The 16,244-nt window shown below is 43.6% G+C and overlaps 1 protein-coding gene across 1 annotated transcript in view; it reads right to left on the bottom strand.

Moving 5' to 3' along the window:
• Nucleotides 1–3,866: 3,866 nt before the first annotated feature.
• Nucleotides 3,867–16,244, bottom strand: part of AHRR (aryl hydrocarbon receptor repressor) — a 58,151-nt gene continuing 45,773 nt past the window's right edge. Inside the window, exons 7-10 of the mRNA XM_054991712.1 lie at nucleotides 12,580–12,779; nucleotides 11,061–11,122; nucleotides 9,474–9,603; nucleotides 3,867–4,999 (exon numbers count right to left, since the gene is read on the bottom strand). Of these exons, the coding sequence (XP_054847687.1) occupies nucleotides 3,904–4,999; nucleotides 9,474–9,603; nucleotides 11,061–11,122; nucleotides 12,580–12,779 (1,488 nt within the window). The 3' untranslated portion in view covers nucleotides 3,867–3,903. The remainder of the gene's footprint in view (nucleotides 5,000–9,473; nucleotides 9,604–11,060; nucleotides 11,123–12,579; nucleotides 12,780–16,244) is intronic.

Raw genomic sequence — 16,244 nt, 5'->3', positions numbered from 1 at the left:
ATTTTTAATATTGGAAGCTGCCTGAAGAAATCCGGCTATAAAAGATTTAAATAAAAAAAAAGTGTAAACAGGAAGCAGGAACAGAAGGAAAAATTCTATATAGCATATTTATTAAGAAATACTGAATTTTACATTTACAAATAGCAGCAGAGTACAACTTGAAATTATAGTGAGAACCTTTACCAAAAAAGTTACTCAATAGTGCAACTGTTTAGTCAAATGGACAACAATGCAGTAATTTCTAGTTCAATTATTTTTGTTCCTTTCCAGAAGAAAATCGCCCTCCTCCAAGTGATACACTTTTTATTATTTATTCTTGCTTAGCTTGATACTGATATGTATTTTCAGGGCACTGTTATTATAGGGAAAAGATAATACCTAAGAATAACTTTACTTTCTCTTTTACTATCGCTGCTTGGTTCAATACTTTCAATTTGACACTGGAGGTAATATAAATTACATAATTTTTAATGTGCTGATGTTTTTATCAAGTAGTCAAGTTTAAAAAGCACATGAATTGCAAAGTTTTTTTTCTCTAACTTTTTTTCTATTTTATGTAAATGTTGGGCCACTTAAGGATGAGGTTTGAAGTCAAGGAGTAACCTGGCTATTTATTTTAACCAGGATAATGATAAAGCTAAAGTATTATTTTATCCTTCAATATTATGTCTGACTGTGCTGCTATTAAACAGTGTTACAGCTCGTTTTTCACTTGGCAGTAGAATTGTCAGTTATGGTGACAAACGGTCTATAAATTCTCATTTCTTCCCTGGAGACTCTTCCAGAATGTAAAATGCACTCTTTTCTAGATAGGGTAAGAGAACAATCTTAAGCAGGGCCGTTTTCACACTGCTAACCTGCTTCCGTAACGTTGCGAAACGTCGTGCAAAAAACGCAGAAGATAGCGTCTTCTCGCGAGAGTTTTGCGTGATGTCGCGCAAAACTCGCGAGAAGATGCTATCTTCTGCGTTTTTTGCACGACGTTTCGCAACGTTACGGAAACAGGGCCGTTTCCACACGGCTTACCTGCAGCCGGGCCATGCCGCAACGTCGCGGATCGTGCCGGGGAAAATGTGAAATATCGCGTTTTCTCACGCGAGTTTTGCGTGACATTGCGCAAAACTCGCGCAAGAAGATGCTATCTTCCGCGTTTTTTGTGCAACGTTTCGCAACGTTACAGAAGCAGGGCCGTTTCCACACGGCTTACCTGCAGCCGGGCCATGCCGCAACGTCGCGGATTGTGCCGGGGAAAATGCGAAATAAAACGTTTTCTCACGCGAGTTCTGCGCAACGTTGCGCAAAACTCGCGCGAGAAAATGTGATATTTCGCGTTTTTCCCGGCACGATCCGCGACATTGCAGCATGGCCCGGCTGCAGGTAAGCCGTGTGGAAACGGCCCAGGTTAGTAGTGGGGAAATGGCCCAGGTCTTCTCAGAAGTCCCATTTTATTCAGTAACACTCCAAGGGAAGTCTTCTTAGGATTGGTTGTTGTGGATTTTCCAGGCTGTACAGCCATGGTCTTGGCAAGACCACGGCTATACAGCCCAGAAAATCCACAACAACCATCGTTCTCCGGCCATGAAAGCCTTCAACAATACTTCTTAGGATTGCACCAGAATTGTACTTTTCACGATATTCCTCTCTAACCTAGTAATATGCTGTAGTATTTGACCAGGCAACAGGCCTTATTTATGATTAAACATCCCTTGATAACATTTGGAATTTGTAAAATGCAAACAACAAAAACATGAAATGCAATATACATTGCTCATTAGGTGGCTTCACAAAAATACAAGTGCAACTCTATAGGAAAGTATGAGTGGAAAGCAAAGCATTACAAAATAAAAAGCAGGGGAGGAGCCATAGGAAAAACACAAAACTCTTGTGTTTTACTGTTTTCTCTTAAGATTCATGCTCCATCTCCAGCATTTTGCTTCTGGTTCTACGCCACAGCAGGCAAAGCAGTGCCAACAGCTGGACCTAGTGCCTGTCCTGTGGCCCACAGGAGCAGCAACAGCTCCTGACAGTAAGAGAGGAAACAAATAGAGTTTCCCTGAGAAGTGTGAGCAGAAATAATACATTATGCTGCAGGGCTAGTTGCTATTTGAGCCACTGCAGCTGAAGCTGAGCCTCAGGACCTGGGATGCCGGAGGCATAGACGAACCTGAAGATGCTTTGAAGTTCTTGGCCGTAAGGCAGTTTTGGATGAGAAATGTATGAACTCTGCAAAACTGAGCTAACTTTATTTTTATGAGAGGTCCATTAACATTCAAATAAGTTTCGACATAGTTTTATATAATTCTTGGGCAAGGATGGCTAAAGTATCCAATTTAATATTTATTTATTTGCCTGCTTATTTCATTTATATGGCCTCCTTTCTCTTCAGTTGGAACCCAAAGCAGCTTACGTCATTCTCCTCTCCGCAACAACTCTTTGAGGTAGGCCAGGCTCAGTGTGTGACTGGTCCAGGTCACCCAGCCAGCTTCCATGGCAGAGTGGGGACTGAAGCCTGGCTCCACCTGATCCCAGTCCAACACTCTAACCACTACACCACGACAGCTCATGTTCTCAACATCTTCATCTACAGTCAGAGGCTTGATCGGGATCAATGACCTCTTCTCGTGCCTTTTGCATAGTCACCATTTTTCTTCCTTCCTCCTCCTTTCCAGGGCAGTTGCCTCAGGCAAGCTGAAGTTTCTCCCTCGCAATCCCTTGGGTCCTAGCCAGGAACTCCCTATCTTGGGTCTTCACAATCCCTGCTTCTTCTGACATTTCTCTGTCTTTCTGCCTCATACTATCATTGGTTATTGTGGATTTTCCGGGCTGTATTGCCGTGGTCTTGGCATTGTAGTTCCTGATGTTTCGCCAGCAGCTGTGGCTGGCATCTTCAGAGGCATAGCACCGAAAGACAGAGATCTCTCAGTGTCACAGTGAGAGATCTCACTGTGACACTGAGAGATCGCTGTCTTTTGTCACTGTGACACTGAGAGATCGCTGTCTTTTGTCACTGTGACACTGAGAGATAGCTGTCTTTCGGTGCTATGCCTCTGAAGATGCCAGCCACAGCTGCTGGCGAAATGTCAGGAACTACAATGCCAAGACCACAGCTATACAGCCCGGAAAATCCACAACAACCATCGCTCTCCGGCAGTGAAAGCCTTCGACAATATATCATACTATCATTCTTTATGAGGCTATGGGTCACGCTACAAGTGACGAATGACACTTGCCTGGCAAGTGAACAGACTCGCGTGTATTCCTCCCTGTTCACTTGCCATTCACTTGCACTCCATTTGATCAAGTGGAGAGCAAGTGAATGGCAAGTGAACAGGGAGGAACACACGAGTCTGTTCACTTGCCAGGCAAGTGTCATTCGTCACTTGTAGCTTGCCTCTCAGAGTCAAGATAGATGATGGGGAGGGGGAAGCATGCCCGTTGTGCCCCTTAAGGCTCATATCGGACTATTTCTTCTAATGATTTTAATCAAATTACTTTTAATCAAATTACTGCTTGTTATGTTAATTAAACTCTTGAACTACTTGGGTACCAGAGGTGATTTAACTATCACTGGCTGAGCAAAACAAATTGCTGTGTAGTTTTTTTACAATCCCTTTTCCTTTTAAAAAAAATTAGTTGCCCTTGTTAGGTCAGTAAAAATCGTATCTGCAATGCATGAGTGTGCTTTTGTAAATGTTAAGGGCACTTCTATATATCCTGTTTTGTGGTTGATTTGTGCCCTGAGTCAGAGTACTGGTCACCCACAATACATATGTTAAGCAAGGCAAAGCACTTCTCAGGAGCAGTACTTCTGAATCTCTGCAACAGGAAGTACCTGTGAATGAATTACTTCCTGTTCCTTGCACGACTGATGCTGTGAGCAACACATGGAAGCTTTCTAACACACTACACAGTTTGCTGTGAAAATGTACATCCCAGTATTTTATGAGGTTGAGAACCTGCTAATGCATTTTCATGGAAAGTAGCTTGTACTCCATTCTGACCACGGTCAGATATAGGTGGAGAATCTAAAGGCTCATGTTTGATTGTTTGAATAAAGCTGGGACACACAGAGTGTGTCTTTAGGACCTGGGTATTTAGCTCTCTCTCTTCTACAAAACTAGTATTATAAAATGGATTACAGCAATATGTCCCTTGCATACCCTCTAGAGTTTCTACACAGACAGAGTTCTGCGGGCCCAACGGAGATATCGCCCTGTAATGCCCCCCTTTGCCAGATCCATTTCTACTGCTGTTATTGGTGTGATGCATCACAATGCGTTGCCAATTATATGGCGAGTAAACGCAACGCTTTGGACTTTGGCAAGGAGGTGGCTGCTCACTGAAATCCATTTCTGCTTTGAGATGGACCCCGGCAGGAAAATGACTTGGCAGCTTCTTCACCGTGCTCTTTTCATCTAGCCAGACTCGACTTGGTGAAATGGCATAACTATTCACTACATTTTCAGAATCCGAATCATATTCCGTTTTGATCAGCGTGTTCTGAGTGTGGTACGGGGCTTCTGAAGATATCAGTGGACACTGGAGTTTTGCGTATTCTGCTGAATAGCTGTCCGCTGTGTATTGCTGCAAGTTTGGGTGCGTTTGGCAATTTTCTATGCCACCCCAGTGCGACGAACAGGTGGCAGATAAACTGAAGAGCCGCTGGTCTCTGTTGTAGAATGGTCGCAGAGTTTTGTTTGAGCACATGCTCTCATTCTGCTGGCCTCTGTTACAAGAACTTGGTGGATTCCTTGAAGTCCACATGCCATTTACATTGTTACAGTGTTGAAGACCAAATAGTGGCCCACTGGAACTGACAATCTCTTGCGGACTTAAACATTCAACGTCATTATCTTTGTGAAGCTCAAATTTGACTTTTCTGCAATCCTGCTCTTTTTTCATTGAGGTCCATCTATGATGCTTCATTGGTTCTAGCCCATCCCTGTTCCGTTTCAAGCTCGCTGTGCTGTTTGGTATCTTCTGGTGATTGTCTCCTTCCCTTTCAACAAAAGTATAAAAATGAATCAGCCAAGAATTTTTTTCTAAAGTGTTTTTTTTAAAACAACGTATTAAAAAGAGGAAGAAAAAAACAAGAATTCACTGCCACACGATTGAGATGAGCTACCTTTCCACATTTTTTTCATCTAGTAGCATTTACATTCAGGTTTAGTTTACACAGTATCAATTCATTCATTATGTGTGTTTTTCTGTTTATATCAGGCGCTGCCAGTTAGATCCCCAGTTACTTCACTGTAGACACTTCAAAAGCCCAGTTAAAGTTTCTTTATTAGAGATCCATCAGTATCAGTGCACTCAGACAGGAGTATTGGCAGAAGTGACGTAACAGGGTACAGCAATGTTAGTTATAGGGCAAGGTTCCTGCCCTGGGATGAGGACCGTTATGATTTAGGTGTGCAGGGCCTAGAAGGTTGGAAGGGGGGTAGGGAAGGGGAAGACATGGATGAGCTCATTTCATATCTCAGGGAATATGGCTCCCAGCGGCACTTCAAGGACACTTTCCCAGGCTAGTTGAGAAAGCGAAAGCAGCCACCTGCAAGATAAGCGACTCATGGCTACACAGTTAGACAGCTACACAGATAGTTCTTTACACATTCTCAGAGACCCCAAATATAACACAGAGAATAATAGGCACACATGGCAGATGAGCAGGGCACATGTGACAGTATTTAAATATGCCTGAATGAAGATCATTCTTGTGGCTTGTTCCAACATCTGGTGCCCTGTGACATTGCCACCCACCATAAATCACCCTTTACAGGTTCTGAGCTACACAAACAGTTCAGAGCAGTCACACTTCGCCACACATCTTGTCTCTATCAGGTAGGGAGCCCTGACCCTGTGTGATGGACAGGATTGGCTCCAGCTCCACTTCTCCTGAGAAACAACCAATAAGAGTGGGCAGAATGCTGCGCCAAGGGAAAGTTGGAGTCTGTTAGAGAGTGTGAGAGAGAGGAAGGCTTTTAGAACTGCTGAGAAAATACAGCAGAGAGGGACAGCTGGCTGTTGGACCGTTTTGTTACATTGAAACGTTCTGCGTTTAACTACGATTTATTTATGAATCTTAAAATCATTCATTTCAGTGTTCTGTCTTGTAAATCAAATTCTTTCTTGTTTCTGTTTTAACCCTGGCTGACTTGAAGTTGTTGGCTGAGTGGAAGCATACACACAAACCTTAGACACTCTGGCAAAAGGGCCAAGTTTAAGCAAATGATGGCACTGTATATAGGGAAAGTAAACACCAAGTTCCCTTTCCCCAATAGCTCTGGGCAGTGGCTGAGTAAGAGGAAGTAGATATAGGGAATGGGCTGCCTGTCTAGAGGAGCCTCTGAGAGAGGAGAGGGGGACCCTGTGTGTATTTGGGTCAGGGCTCTCTGCCTGATAATAGAGGTTAGTCAGGTGGTGTGTTGTGACTGCCCTTTACTGCTCGGGAAGCCCCAGACCTGTACAGAGAGGTTTAGGGTTGGTAGCAGTGTAGGAAAGGGTGGTCTGCCATAAGTGTTGGATCAGCAGTGGGATTCAAATGCCAAAGCCACCCACTGATATTGTATTTCATTAATTTTCCAGTTTTGTTTTTTTAATGTCACCACTGCACTTTGCAGTAGTAAATTCTACAAGTTAGCTGTTCTGTAAAGATCTGTCCTGAACATAATGTTGATCAGTTTCATTGGGCAATTGTGAAATTTAGGGTGGAAAGATCCATTTCCTTTTCTCTCAACAATGCAGTCCTAAAAACCCTTTCCTTGGAGTAAGCCATATTAACGTGCATAGGTTTCTGCATATACTTTTTTAGGATTACGTGTTTCCTTTTGCTCTAAACTAAAAAGCCTGAGATGTTTTAGTCCTTCTTCATAAGGAAGAAGCATGAATCCCCTGATCAAATTACATGGTCATGTCCCTTCCCTGCTAATCTTTTTTTCATGGGCCAATAACCACCATGCAAAGCTTTCTGTGTCTAGAAACACCATGATATTTAGAATGGCATTTTGCTTTCTATGTTCAAGCTCTTTCTAATAATTCCTTATTTGGAATTTGCATTTTTCACTGACACACCACACGATGTTGACTCTTTCATGAGCTTTTTATTATGTTCCCAAGATGTGGGAAACCACAGGCCATGTTGATCTCATCAATCTGTATGTGTAATTGAGGATCATACAGGTTTCCTGTATGAACAGAGTATGCCTTGAGTGTAAGATCCAATACAGTGACAATAGGGGGAGCTAGAACTACAGATGAGAAATTGCCTACATTAATTTTCATTCACTATCCCACTTTTCAAAAATGTGCGCAGTGTGGTTATTAGTTAGAAACAGCAGCACTCAAAACAATATAAAAATAAACTATAAAAAGTTCATGCTATTCCGTAGATAAGCAACATAAATGAGAAGCCTGTGTACCAGGTTATCACATGTCTTTCCTTAGACAGATAATAGTAGTCTTGGGAAGCAATCACAGGCAGCTCTACTCAGAAGTAAGGTAAAGGTAGTCCCCTGTGCAAGCACCGAGTCATTACTGATCTATGGGGGATTACGATGACGTTTTCTTGGCAGACTTTTGTTACGAGGTGGTTTGCCATTGCCTCCCTGTCATCTACACTTCACCCCCAGGAAACTGGGTACTCATTTTACCGATCTCAGAAGGATGGAAGGCTGAGCAAACCTTGAGCAGGTTACCTGAACCCGGCTTCTGCCATGAGCAGAGCTTGGGCTGCAGTACTGCAGCTTACCACTCTGCGCCATGGGACTCTGTACTCAGAAGTAAGTCCCATTTTATTCGGTGAAGCTTACTCTCATGAAAGTGTTCTTCTTGCAGCCTTGATTTCAATAGGCTTAAACTCACCCAGCTTTGTCTTTTATTGTGATCCATCTATGACTGCCTCTGGCAAAGAGAATGATTGCCCTTTCTATTTAAATTAGGTCTTGTGAGGGGCATCTCACTACCTCCCCATGTCCTCTTTCCTTTCCCTGCACCCCATATCCTCACCATCCTTTCTTGCTTCCTCCTCTCCTTCCCACACTTTCGTCTTCCTCCACCCCGTCTTCACCTCCCCCCCATCCCCCATCAGCTTCTCTCCTACGGCTCAGTTAAGCTGTGCTCAGCTGCATGAAGGGGAACCTGCGAGGGCTTATGTGGGGCTACTTAATTTTCCTCTGTGTCCCATGGGCTGCTGCTGACTTGGCACCCTCCCACCATTCACTCCTTGGTTGTCCTGTTGGATGCATGAGCAAGGGAGGGGATTTGTCCACCTGGTTCCTCCTCTCACCCCTGGGAGGCAGCTGTCAGCTCTCCCCAGCCACTCCCAGGTCTTTCCTCCTGGACCTGCTGGGGCAATCCTCCCTTTACAGCATCACCCTCTGCCCTCCTTTCCCACTCAGCCAACCTCCACCTGCTTGCCTCCCCTCTTCCCTTGGGCTGGATGGAGGTGGCTAGCAGATTGGCAGGGAGCCTACCTATCTGCCTCGCTCCCACCCTCCTCTCACCTGCCCCATTGCCATTACGCCCTGGTATGCACGGACCTGCTGAAGTGCCCATTTCTCTCAGTTGGTCCTCCAAGCTGGGAGGGCTTTTTCCATCTGTATTGGAAGGGGCCTCTTGCCGGGCATGGCTAGGTTAACTCCCAGCCATGCTGGCTTTGTGACTGCACCACCGGCCTCCTCGTGGATCAGCTCAAGGGGAGAGCCTGCTTCAACCTGCTCCTGGTCTCCACTGGTTCTCCTGCTGCCACCATGGCTGCTGCCCTTAATCCCCTCTCCTCAGCTTGGGTGAGTGCATGGGGGAAAGAGGCTCCTCCTGTCACCATGACCCTCTTGTCACCTCCACTGGGTTAAGGAGTAACATGTCAGGGCATGTTGGCGGTGCCCAGCTGAAAGATAGATTAGGACGAGAACGTATGACAGGATCGAAGTCAACTTGTGTGCTTCCACAGTAGAGTGGTGATTTGAACCTGGATCTCCTAGATCCTACTCTGAAATTCTAACCACTACACTACACTGGCTTTTGGGAGAGGTTCAACAGTAGCAAGCAGCCAGGCCTAGGTAAATCGTGCAGATCATGTGGTATTAAGTTGCCCAGAGGTTCCTGGTGGTTTTGGCCCCTTTGAACCCTCCCTCAAAGGCCAAAACAGCCCAGGAAAGAATTCTGCCCCTTCCTCCTACCTTTTAGTAATAGAAACCAAGCCTAGAACACTGGTTAAATTGTTATGGTTGCCTAGCAACAGTCTCTGAGGGTATATGATTAACTCCCTTTATCATTTTGGGGTTTTTAACTCCTGCAATGTATTTTTTTATAGTTCAGATTTTTCTGCAAAGCTGTGGCATTTTTCAGGTGTGTAAGATCTGCCTTGTCCATTCACAGCTCCAGACTCCATATTTAAGTATCCACAGATCAGGGCCGCTTGGCTATAAGATATTATGTTTTCTTTTTAAAGCATATTTCTCTTTTGAAATACTCACTTGGGGCTTTGCTGTAGAGTAGCGACATATTCTGAAGAACCATTTCTACAACAAACTTGTGCATTTGCTTGTATCCAAACCCAGTGATCTTCATTTGCTTGCCATGTCATAATTTCTTTATTATTCTTTCCTAGACAGTTTAAGTAAAAATGTAGTTTGGTGGAAAATATTTTACCTTACTTTATTATAGTTTGTTAATGTTTCTCTAGACTAAAAGGAAATAATGTAGTGTACAAAAAAAGCAAGTCCCCATACAGAATCTGCAGGGGTAGTCTAAACCGTGCTTTCTGCTGACGGGAAAAACTTTCATCAATGGCAAAGTGGTGGTGGTGGGGGGTGATTGTTGCTGACTACCCCATGCTGTTCCCCATACTGTTCCTGGAGGGATTTACCATTCACCCCCTTTCCCAATGGGACAATTTCAAGGGAATGGCAGGTTGCAATTGTAGATGGAAAGATGAATGTTCCCTTCTCTGAATGCTGCTCTCCTTCCGCTAGATAGGGCCCACACTTACTTAATCTAAATTTAGCCAATTCACACATTATAAAGCGCCCATGGTTGCCAGATAAGTTTCCGTTCCCAGTGGAGTTCCCCACTGGGAACTTAATTCCCAGGCACATATGGTTCCAATTCAGATCAGAATGGTGGTGCTTGGGGGGGATGCTTCCTCCCTCACCATTTTTCTGATGCAACTGCCCTGAAAAGTTGCCTTCAGTTCATGGAGTTTTCCCAGTGTGGCAAATAGTGGCTCTCTGGGGCTGTTTTAGGTCAGTAAAGTATCATGGGCTGGCTGAACTTCCTTCTTCCTACATGTCGAAGTCCAGATTAGACTTGGCCCATATGACCTGGGAAATTAAATTCCCATTGGGGAACTGCAGGCACATGTGACCCGCGTAATGATGTCACTTCTTGGAAGTGACATCATCACACAGGCCAGAAGTGTGCACGCGCGCGAGAGAGAGAGACATCAAAAGGTAGGTGCTGGCCTCCAACCTCCTGCCCAGGGAGGGTAGGGAGACCTGGCAACCGTAGGGACATGTCTGGTCAAAAGTCCTCATGGCAGTCATGAGGAAGACTTCATAATTGTCCCTCAGTGGTTTACTGCACACTATATAATAGAGAAAAGGACAGTTTTCTCATCATCCAACATTAGCACATCACAGTTGTGAAAGCATATTGCTTTGTCTTTAAACCCAGCAGCTTCATTGTTTTTCAGCACTTTTGTCTTTTCAGTGAGAACCAGATGATAGCATCTGAATAAATGGCATTTTAACAAAAAGATCCAAGCCAATTAACTGAGGAAGGCAGTCTTGAACTTCACAGAACAGTGGGTTTTGTGACACTGTGCTGTTATGTCTGCTTGACATTAGAATTAGGAGTCTTGAATGGATAAAAAATTTAAAGTGAAAAATTGGCTAGTCCAGTGATGGAATAACACAATGTATATAAGCTGATACATGAGGTTATGTAAGTGTTGGTTTGAACAGACTATTTCCAAACACCTCTCTGCACAGAACTATACTTAAAAAATTCACTGAATCAAAAAACAAAAGCAGAACAAAAAATTACATAGGTGAAAAACATACCTTCTAGGAAATAGTTTCTTCCATGGAAATCAGCCACATACTGTCCTGAAATAGCCTTTGAACTGAAAAAAGATGATAGAAAGCAGCTTAATACATTACTATACAGTTAAAAGCTTAATACATTACTATACAGTTAAGAGTAGGTTCCAAAGTGTTACAACCAAAGTTACAAACAAATAAAAAAACCTTTATTGCCACTACGGATCCTGTTTAAAGAACTGCATGTGAATATGTTCCAGCTCATCTCTTACAAGACTAGCAGCATTGGCAAGGACTATATTAATCTTTATGCTCGGTGTGCTAAAGAATCGGTTCCTACTAGTTCTATAGGATAACATGCCCTAAAGTCCTAGAGTTGGAAAAGGGCTTATAGCCATCAAGTCCAATCTCCCTGCTGAATGTAGGATATCTAAAGCTAGGGCTTTCCGAGCCAATGGATGTCCATTGCTTTTGCTTGAAGACTTTCAGTGAGAGAGAGCCCCTTCTCCCAAGTAAATGGTTCCCGTTGTCAAACTATTGTAATCTCCCCTCCTGTAACTTAAGACCATTAGAGTTCTTCTTGCCATCTGGAGCGACAGACAGCAAGTCTTTTGCCTTTTCGATGTGACAGACCTTCATGAATTTGAAGAACGTGTGTATAGAGATCTCTCGTCTTTGTCATATGAGGAAGTATTCTGTTGTGATCAGATTAACAGTCTAATCAATATGTATTTTGTGGTTATGGCAAGTTGCAGGTGCGGAAATATTTCTATTTATTAAACTATTTATACCCTGCCTTTCTCCTTAGACAGAAGGTAGCTAACAAGAAGCTAATAAAACAGAGGCATATATCAAATAATACAACCTAGACCATCAAAAATCATCATAAACGCAGCCAGCCAGCAATGAAATTATTTTTGGTAACAGTCCCAGAATGCTCCTTCACAGTAGCCTCTGCAGAAAAAAAGCCCTCTGAAGAGAAGACTAACCAAGGCCATTTCCACACGGCTTACCTTTGCTTGGAATGACCCGGAACATCGCGCAAAACCCACAGAAGATCGTGTTTTCTCGCGCGAGATTTGCGTGACATCACGCAACGTCACGCAAATCTCACGCGAGAAAACACAATCTTCTGTGGGTTTTGCACGATGTTCTGGGTCATTCCGAGCAAAGGTAAGCCGTGCGGCCTAGGACATTTACCTCTGTACACAGAGAAGGAAGTTCAATACAATTGAAACGGCAACAAATTTTATCTTTGTTGTTTTGTTTACCACTGCATACAGCAAAGGCGGTTCAGTGCAATTGAAATAGCAACAAAGAGAAAATTAAGGATTTCTCCAAGTGCATCTTGTTCCCCAAAGCAAGGGCGAACATATCGATGCACGGAAGGTGTGTGGGGCGTTTTGAGGCAAATCACGTTGAGTTGAGCTCGCTGAAGACATTTCAATAGATGCATACTTAAAAGGTTTAGTTCTTTTTAATAACAACATCTCCAGTGAGCAGCTGTATGAAATATTTGTTTAAATGCATTTGTTCTTACTTTGTATATATTGGGGCTGTATGGTCAGACCTGCATTTTGCTTTCACAAGAAGGCTTTTTAACCTCGTATCAGTTGCAGAAGGCAGCAGAACTGGTACAACTATGCAGAATAAGGACAGCTGAGGAGGCAATACTGCTCCTGAGGATGATTTCTTTCTTTGACCAAAGAGAAATTTTAGTTTGCCTTGAAATTGCATCGTCTGAAAAAGTAAAAGGCAAAAGAACATTCTCAAATTCTCATTGCACGAAGCATGTAACAACTCTGAACCATAATATTCTGATGGACTTGTATGCTATTATTGGCTAGATTCATCCATTATACAAAATCCAACATGCTAATGAACACCACATTGTACACACTATTGGAAAAATGAAAATCCTGCCCTCAAGTCATAGCTATGGCGACCTCTAGTAGAGTTTTCATGGCAAGAGACTAACAGGTGGTTTGCCATTGCCTGCCTCTGCAACCCTGGCCTTCGTTGAAGGTCTCCCATCCAATTACTAACCAAGACCAACCCTGCTTAGTTTCTGAGATCTGATGAGATTAAGCTCTCCTGGGCTATCCTGTTATACAGTAGAAAAAAGAGAGAGTAAAAAAAAAAGAGAGAGCTATGCATACTAAGAACAGAATAAGTGATAGGTAGTTAAACATTAGAATGTATACATGCTATAAATGAGATACATATACAGCCATTACCAGGGCTTTTTTTCAGCTGGAACGCAGTGGAACGGACTTCTGGCACCTCTTGAAAATGGTCACATGGCAGGTGGCCCCGCCCCCTGATCTCCAGACAGAGGGGAGTTTAGATTGCCCTCCGCGCCGCTTTGGCACGGAGGGCAATCTAAACTCCCCTCTGTCTGGAGATCATGGGGCGGGGCTACCAGCCATGTGACCATTTTCGACAAGGGTGATTTAAACTTTATAAAACTTCCCCCTTGTTCCAGATGACCCCAAGTGACATCATTGTGCAGTCCTGGGAGCGTGTGCGCACTTTGCGCATGTGCATGTGGTACCAGGGGCACTACCTCCCGCCAGGAGTTGCCCCCTGTGTTGGCAACCCACTCAGTTTCACCACCTCTTTTCCCAGAAAAAAAGCCCTGTTCATTACAAAACCACAGCACAACAAAGCATATGATAGAGAAAGAGCATGCTGCTTCCTTCTAGCTGCATCTCACATCACTGTAGGAACATTTATTAAGAACATCTACAGAGCATTTAAAAAATCCTGGAAAGCAGATATCAAACGTTTCCTCCTTTCCTTATGTGAGTTTAGTGTTCTTCTCTAAAATAATGTTTTCCTTCTAAAATTTTCAAATATTAGTCAACATTGAATGCACACAGCACCTTTTTAAAGAAGGTCACGAAGAAAGAAAAATTCTGTAATAAATGCTTAAATCCCAGTTGACAATGCAACATAAACGTGTCTGTGACAATTTCAATATGTATCATCTAACATTTCACATTTGCTAGCTTGAAGTGGTTAACTTGCTCAGTGGTTAACTCAAAAGAATTTCCAAGACAGGATCCCAAGCCAAAGCGCTGAATTACAGTACGTTCAGAAATTCAAGGCAATGTGGCCCCAGGGGGGTTAAGAAGGACCTTGGATCCCCGACTCACTATAGGTGTTAATATCACACATATCCTACTCTTCTCAGATTGTTAATTTGTTCCTGTATCACATTTCATCCTGCATTAGATTTAAAGATAATTCTGCTCGTCAGATCCTAAGCAGGGTTGGCCTTGCTTAGTAACTGAATGGGAAGCCTCCGAAGTAGATGAAGGTGGTAGAGGCAGGCAATGGCAGAGACTAACCTCTGTTAGTCTCTTGCCATCAAAACCCCACCAGGAGTCACCATAAGTCTGCTATGACTTGAGGGCAGGATTTCATTTCAATGGATGTATCTATGTATTTCTATGTATCTGAGTATGTAAGCTCTGACTCACAAAAACTCCCACCAAAATAAATTTCGTTAGTCTTTAAGGTGTAACTGTATCCCAGTGTAATTCTACTACAAGAGTAACATGGGTACCCCGCTGCACAGGCCCCAACCGCCAGGTGGGGTCTACAGTCCTCCTGTAAATACATCTGATCTCCTCCAGACCATAGAGGTCAGTTCCCCTGGAGAAAAGGCAGGTTTGAGGGGGTGAACTCTATGGCAACACATCTCTGCGCAGCTCCTTCCCCTTCTCAAACTCCACCTTCCCAGGTTCTGCCACCAAATCTCCAGGAACTTCCTAAACCAGATATGGCAACCTACTTCTGAAACTACTATGTGAGATATTTCACATGAGACAATTTCTCTGGATAACATTTTTCTGTAGTAAAATCACATGTACCCTATTAAGAACAGGGAGGGAGCTTCCTCCTCCCTCCCCATCACTAGATTTGCTCTAATAGGCTGCCACCACCCAAGCTGAACAGGCTTGACCCTTCACCGGCTATTTGGGAAGCTGGTGAGCCTCTGAGCATGTACAGATTTCTAGCAAATGGGTCAAGCAGAAGGCTCACAGGTGAGGACATGTTGACACAGCTTACCTTAACTAAAGAAAGAGCTTTAGTGGTTTACAGAACTATAAATATATATATATAGAGAGAGAGAGAGAGAGAGAGAGAGACCACACAGTTACCATAAGCCAGGGTTGCAGCTAATACAAAAGAAATAACATTATACCTTGAGCACTACCAAATAGATCTGGACATCCCCTACTGGGATGGATGTTCATCCTTGAGGACGTAGAGGATACAGACACGCCAGCCTCTAGTACCTTGCCAGCTCCATCCTTAGGACAACCTCCTCTTTCATCCCTCCCAGGTTGACAGTTTTTTTTTTAATCAGTTACATGAACATTCCAAAGAGGTGTCTGTCAAAGCAACTGGAGCTTTATAGCCCTCTCTTCCCTGCTTTCCCAGGGAACATTTAGAAAGGTGAATCACAGGCCAGCTTAATATCTGAAAGAGGCCTACAGATATAGGCTTTTATTGTAACATAACACATTATTTCGCCCTGTGAGTAAATTCAGCGAAAGAGACACACGTGGGTGAATCACGCAAATATGTACTGCAGTTTTTCTACACAGAAGTGTACAGGAAATAGTTGCCTGTGAAACGGTGCTTAAATAATGTTACTGCATTAGGTTCAAGCCACACTTCCTGCAGGTGTCCCCAGCCTTTTAAAAGCCTGTGGGCACCTTTGGAATTCTGACAAAGGCAACTACAAAATGGCTGACACAGAAGATGGCGCAAATGACAAAGTGCTGCTGCAGAAGGCAGAGCCACACGAACAAAGGAAGCCCAAGCGCAGGGGAGAAGAGGGGTCATTTTAAAAATGCACTATAAAGAGGAGTGAAAGAAAATAAAACCGACATTATGGGGGTAGCTGAAACTGAAACAACATTATTTTAGTCTGCTCAGCCAATCAGATCTCCAGTGGCCAATCGGAAGCCCTCGACTAAATCTTCAGCTGTAGAACTGAGAGGCAAGTTCTCAGCCCTTATGAGGTTTTAAATAGGAAGTCAACCCTGCAAGGTAGATCACTTTGCAGATTGAGTTCTACTAAACAACTATTTGGGCAGCTGCAGGGATTTTTTTCAGCTGGAACGTGGTGGAACGGAGTTCCGGCACCTCCTGAAAATGGTCACATGGCCGGTGGCCCCGCCCCCTGAT

Source organism: Eublepharis macularius, chromosome 11 (assembly GCF_028583425.1).
Source record: "Eublepharis macularius isolate TG4126 chromosome 11, MPM_Emac_v1.0, whole genome shotgun sequence".
Taxonomy (NCBI): Eukaryota; Metazoa; Chordata; class Lepidosauria; order Squamata; family Eublepharidae; genus Eublepharis; species Eublepharis macularius.
This window is presented reverse-complemented; position numbering and strand designations above follow the sequence as displayed.